This window comes from Garra rufa, chromosome 20 (genome assembly GCF_049309525.1).
Source record: "Garra rufa chromosome 20, GarRuf1.0, whole genome shotgun sequence".
In the NCBI taxonomy this organism is placed as follows: Eukaryota; Metazoa; Chordata; class Actinopteri; order Cypriniformes; family Cyprinidae; genus Garra; species Garra rufa.
Window position 1 is genome coordinate 757838 of NC_133380.1, and position 6479 is coordinate 764316.

The 6479-nt window shown below is 34.6% G+C and overlaps 1 protein-coding gene across 1 annotated transcript; it reads right to left on the reverse strand.

The window, feature by feature from the left end:
- Positions 1 to 764: 764 nt before the first annotated feature.
- Positions 765 to 5179, reverse strand: LOC141294156 (cas scaffolding protein family member 4-like). The gene is made up of 3 exons (XM_073826249.1): positions 3899 to 5179; positions 2410 to 2493; positions 765 to 2306 (listed from the first exon to the last, which is right to left on the reverse strand). The coding sequence occupies exons 1-3, from the start codon at positions 5132 to 5134 to the stop codon at positions 1893 to 1895; spliced, it is 1734 nt and encodes a 577-aa protein (XP_073682350.1). The 5' UTR covers positions 5135 to 5179; the 3' UTR covers positions 765 to 1892.
- Positions 5180 to 6479: the final 1300 nt, after the last annotated feature.

The window sequence follows — 6479 nt, forward strand, 5'->3', positions numbered from 1 at the left end:
GGAGTCTGGAGTTCAGTGGGCGCGGTTCGCTTGGAGAACTGTTGCATGTTAGGAAACTCTCACTATATAAAACGTCTCATAATGGCCGTTTTAAATAATCTATATTTCTCAAAACAATTTTAAAGTTAGTTGTAAAACTACAATGAGCGATCTATATTCTTCCATTTAAGTACTAGACATTTTAATCACGTGTAATTGTGAAACTATTAAATTTCTTATAACTTTCAAACCAATGATCTATTGCAATTAGTAAATGTTCTTAAAGGCAATAGTTTTTTTTTTATATATACTTAAGGGGTCCATCTGTTGGTTGCGGGTCTGGTTGTTGTCCCTGGTTACATCTAAATTAATTGGTTTTAAGAGTCAATCGATAGAGGGCGCCAACGCGTTATTTATATTGTACATCAGAAGCCAGACATTTCTCATTAGAAGCAGACAGTTTTGCACATTGACAAGATTTGATCTAATTTGATCACACAGCTCTAAGTACTTGAACTCTTTAAATAAAAAACAGCCGGAGCACTTGAAATGAATTCATTTTCTCACCTTGATGTCACTCCAAATGTCTGTTTTTTTCTTCTGTGAAACATAAAAGATATTTTGAGAAATGTCTCAGTGTTTTTCCCCTTCTTTCTTAATACCATGGAAATCTGTGGTAACCAAAACAGTTTGGTTCTTCGAAATATCTTCTGTGTTCCACAGAATAAAGTTATACTAATTTAAAACAACGATCACACACAGTCAGAAAATGTTGGTAAGTAACATTTTATTTGTGTCAAGAAAAATATTTTCACAGACATAATATGTGGAAAAAAACTACATACTTGAAAATACTACATTCTTACATTGTGTGAAAGAATACTGAAAACTAGAAAACTGCAAATTATACAAAAAAGTAACAACTGTATTGAGGAAATATTTACATTTTGCTCAAACACTGAATTTTCATTTATTGTACAAAAAGTAACACAAACTATACTCATCTACATATATTTTGTCTACTTATCATGACCAAAAATCTGTATACAGTGTCTGGCATTTTAAAAGTGCAATTTTTGCTTAAGTCATTTAAAGTCTGAGGTTTGGCAGAGTGAGTACACCAAAAGAACACTAATAGATGTGTTTGTGTTTACATGCACAATCATACAATGATATGCTTAATAACCCATGCAAACACTTTAAACAATGTTCTTTTATCAAGTAACAATAATAAATGCTGAAAGCATAACCTGATTGCAATACATTTTAAATATCTATATGTAAACACCTTTACTGACATTTGTGACCCTGGACCACAAAACCAGTCATAAGGGTCAATTTTATTGATTCATACATCACATGAAAGCTGAATAAATACACTTTCCATTGATGGATGGTTTGTTAGAAGAGGACAATATTTAGTCAAGATACAACTATTTGAAAATCTGGAATCTGAGGGTGCAAAAAATTGCCTATAAAGTTGTCCAAAGGAAGTTCTTAGCAATGCATATTAAAAGTTTAAATATATTTACAGGAGGAAATTTACAAAATATCTTCATAGAACATGATCTTTACTTAATATCCTAATGATTTTTGGCATAAAAGAAAAATGTATAATTTTGTCCCATACAATGGATTTTTGACTGGTTTTGTGATCCAGGATCACATTTGTACAAAAGTTGTACATGTTGTGCGTGTAAACACATTAATGTCATTACTTGAGGTTATTATTATTAGGTTGTCTATTTGTTACTTTAAACACTGCCTCTTCATCTAGACTAACATTAAACAAAATAATGTATGGAGCTTGTTTTAAGAGTGACCGGTTTAGACTCAAGCTGAGATATTTCACGTATACCATGTTGTCTTCACCATCAAACCTCCACATGATAAACAGATGGCAAAACTGCTGCTCAGACATCCAGTGACATCCTGAAGTGTTGTGCCCTTTGAGCCAACTCTTTGGCAGTGTCCTGTGCCTCCTGGAGAGCCAGTGTGTCAGGGAAGTTCAAAGCTGCCTTCTTGGTCACAAGGGCCAGTTGCTTGAGATGGGCACACAGCTGATTGCTCATAGGCAAGATTTCCCGGCTGGCCTCTCGATTTTTAGCTTCACTACACAGTGTGTTCACAAGTCTTTGGCCCACCATAATGACCAGCTTGCTGTGGGAGATGAACTTTTCAGGGGGCTGGCCATCATTCAGGCTACTTATAAACACACTGATGGCCTTCTGAATAGCTCCAAAATATAACCGGCAGTGGTCAGAGATGGAAGGCTTCCTGGAGATCTGGACTGGACTGCAGGGGTTAACTGCTTGTGATTTGGAAGCCTTTTGAAGAGAAAATGAGTAACAAAATGGGTTAGAAAGTGGAAATCAATACATTTTGAAAACAATACTATGAGTATGAGAGTCAGGTTTGAGAGGTTTTTACCTGTTTTTTCAAGGTATCACCATTCCTCTTTAATTTAAGACTGCTTTTTGCTTGTTTTGGTTGTTGGTCAAACTCTGGCTTTGTCTGTTGAAAAGCAACATAGAAGTTAATACTTAATCAAGAAACATCAAATTGATTTAAAGTGACAGAAATGACATTTCTAATGTTATAAAAGTTTTCGTTTTTAATTGATAATCACATCTTTCTTGAGCAGCAAATCGACCTATTAGAATGATTTCTGAAGGATCATGTGACACTAAAGACTTGATGAAATGGCTGATGAAAATTCTAATTCTTTAAATTTGGAACATAACTTATTTAGACATAAGGCTTTAATTTTATAGCAATTTTGGCTTCAAAAATATTTAGTAAAATATTTATTTTATATATGTGACCCTGGACCACAGTGGCATGAATTATATTTGTAGAAATAGCCAAAAATACATTGTATTGGTCAATTTTTTTCTTTTTTTAATGCCAAAGATCATTAGGATATTAAGTAAAGATCATGTTCCATGAAGATATTTTGTAATTTTCCTACCATAAATATATCAAAACTTGACTTTTGATTAGTAATATGCATTGCTAAGAACTTCATTTGGACAACTTTAAAGGCGATTTTCTCAATATTTTGATTTTTTGCTGATTTAAAGTGACAGAAAAGATATCTCTAATTTTATAAAAGTGTTATTTTTTAAATGATACTCATAAGACATGTTTCTTGAGCAGCAAATCAGCATATTAGAATGCTTTCTGAAGGATCATGTGACACTGAAGACTAGATGAAATTGGCTGTTGAAAATGTAGCTTTGCCATCACAAGAATAAATTATATAATGAAATATATTAAAATATAAAACAGTTATTTTCAATGTTAAAAAGTTAAAAAGATTAACTTTGCTGTTATTGATAAAAAATGTAGTAATTTAATAATACTATTAAAAGTAATCTTTAGCCAATTTCAAAATGAATATCTATTTTTCGCACTGTACATTATAATGCTGTGATTCTTAAATTCACTCATGATTTTTTTTTTTTTTAGTGTGTTATTTTTAATATTTTTAATTTTATAGTATGATAATGTATAATATAACATTTAATATCAACCATTTATCAATTATAGGCCATAACATGAAAACAGTTATGGTCAACAAATCATTGAATAAAGTTATGTTTGTTTTCTTTGTGACCAAAAACGAATTCTAGTAGCTTCATTTCATTATAGTTGACATGTAATGTCAATGTAATGTTCCTGGACTATTTTAACAATGCCCTTACTAACTTTCTGGGCCTCAACTGTAGTGCCCTTGCTGTCTATGGAGGGTCAAAAAGCTCTCGGATTTTCATCAAAGAAATCTTAATTTATGTTCTGAAGACAAACAAAGGTTTTACAGGTTTAGAACGACATGAGGGTTAGTAATTAATGGAATTCAAAATAAATAAATTTTAATTTTTGGTTGAACTATCCCTTTACAGTGTGATTTGCCTACCTGAAGTTGTACATAGTCACTTTCATCAATTCCTGAGTCAACCGTTGTTTCACTTTTACTGTGACTTCTCCTTTCAGACGCAATTACATTCTCCACTTCATCTGGTTCCTTAGCCAGCGCTTTGAAGAGAAGCTTCCCATTTGCATTCAGGATGGATACCAGCCTTTTCACATCCTCCGGTAAAGTTCGAGCCACCATAACAAAGCGCTCCAGGTGGTCAGGTGTCTGTGGCTGGCCTGCATCCTGAGTTAGCTTATCCAGCATCCAGCCCAGATCTCGCAGAGTCGTAGCAGCCTGCTGAAGGATCAAGCCTGAGTCTTCAACAATGGAGAGCTGCTTCAGGAGTCTAGTCTGCAGGTTAAAGTCTGTCAGCCGCTGTGCGTTACCTCTGACATCCAACGCAAAGTTTAAGAAGCAGGTAACGGAGTCAGTCACATCTTCGGTGGCTGTCCGAATCTGATGGAGGTGCTGACTCAGATGCTCTTTGGTTCTCCATTGGCTGCTGACGAACAGCATAAGCTTGGGCACGGACTGGCACACCGCTTCTTGGAGCTCAAGCAACTTGTTGCTGGCTTCCTCCTGTGAAAGTGTGACCTCACGCAAGGGCTCAGGTTCAGGAGAACTCAGCATGAAGGAGTCGCAAGAGCTCCTGGATGAACTGGAAGCTGTGGAGGAGGTGGACACCGTTGAGCTCCTCTGATGGTCTTTGTTGTTCTCGTCGTCTCTTTTAATTGTTCCTTCCAAAGGCTGCCTGGACGTTGTCCTGCCCCTCGAGGGCCAGCGATGAAGTTGGTCATACATAGGTCCAGGTTTATCCCTGTACTCAATAGATTCGTGGCTTGTTTTAAAGTCCATTTCAGGAGGGGTTTGCTCTCTGGGTAACACTACAGGACTCTCTGTTCGTTTAAGGCGAGGTGGGACATCATAGATGCATGTGTTTGTTGAATTCCCAATGTCTGTACAATACTGCACCACTGCATTGCTCGGTTTGGGGATGTCATAGAGGGGTTGGATAGGACTGTGCTTCCTTTCAGGCTGGCTGTGATTTGGCAAAATGTCATAAATCGGCTTGTTTGAATTCAGAGTTTTGGGTGGCATGGTGCCGTAGCAGCAAGGTACACTTCCTTGTTTTTGGGGGAAGACAGGCACGTCATAAATCCATTCAGACTTGCAGGGTTTCGGCATGGTACTATAACCGCACAGAGGCTTTTGAGGATCCTCACTGATGGAAGGCATTGGGATGTCATAATTGGGGTCTTGGGAAGTCAGTGGGGTTACAGTGGCGACCTAAAAAAGAAGCAAATTGATTTGATTCAGCTTTTGTACTGTATCGGAGTTGTATCAGTCAAGACGTCTTCACAGTTTTAATGCGTTAGTATAGCTTACTTTTTTCTTGATTAAAGTTGGGCATCTTGCACTTTGCAGCAGTTCATATCTATTATGAAAGTCTGTGCTTGACATCACCGATGTTTTTCTTTCCAAAGGCTGCGGTGTTGATGGCTTCAAAGACAAGTTACACAATTTATTATGTTAACTTTGATCGGTATCATTTTGCAGAGTATTTCTTAAAGTGACGTTCTCCATCTTTTTAGTCTTTTGAATGAATAACTACAAATACTTAGTGCAAGGGTTTGTAAACATTTTAATGCCAAATTAAACAAAATTATAAAAAACACAAAGACGTTTTTTAAAGTCTCTTCTGCTCAGCAAGCCTGCATTTATTTGCTCTAAAGTACAGCGACAACAGTACAATTTTGAAATATTTTTACTATTTAAAATAACTGTTTTCTATTTGAATATGTTTCAAAATGTAATTTATTCCTGTGATTTCAAAGCTGATTTTTTAGCATCAGTATTTCAGTCACATGATCCTTCAGAAATCATTCTAATATTCTTATTTGCTGCTGAAAAAAAAAAAACATTTATTATTATTATGTTGAAAACAGCTGAGTAGAATTTTTTCAGGTTTCTTTGATGAATAGAAGGTTCAGAACAACAGCATTTATTTCAAATATAAATCTTTTGTAAGATTATAAATATCTTTATCATCATATTGTTCAATTAAAACCATCCTTGCTAAATAAAAGTATTACTTTGTGTAATTAAAATAATAATAATAAAAAATATACTGACTCCAAGCATTTGAATGGTATAGTGCATAATGTCACAAAGACTTTTTATTTCAGATAAATGCTGATCTTTGGATTTTTCTATTCATCAAAGACTCCTAAACAAAATGTACTTAACTTTTTTTTAAATATTAATAATAATAAAAAAAATGTTTATAGCATATTAGAATGATTTCTGTAGGATCATGTGACACTGAAGCCTGGATAAATCAGACTGAAAATTTAGCTTTGATCACAGGAATAAATTACATTTCAAAATATATTCAAATAGAAAGCAGTTATTTTAAACAGTTAAAATATTTCACAATATTACTGCTTTTGCTGTATTTTGGATCAAACAAATGCAGGCTTGGTGAGCAGAAGAGACTTCTTTAAAAATCTACATTAAAAATCTTACATCTAAAAACTTTTGACTGGTAAGTGTATTATGGAATTTTTTTTTTTATTAATGT

Bases quoted from the DNA above. Each gene is read 5' to 3' on its own strand.
- LOC141294156 (XM_073826249.1), bottom strand. From the start codon at position 5,134: ATGCCTTCCATCAGTGAGGATCCTCAAAAGCCTCTGTGCGGTTATAGT. The intron at 2,494-3,898 runs GTAGGCAAATCA...GCTTTTCAACAG, and splicing joins GTGACTATGTACAACTTCAG to ACAAAGCCAGAGTTTGACCA. The intron at 2,307-2,409 runs GTAAAAACCTCT...TCTCTTCAAAAG, and splicing joins GTGATACCTTGAAAAAACAG to GCTTCCAAATCACAAGCAGT.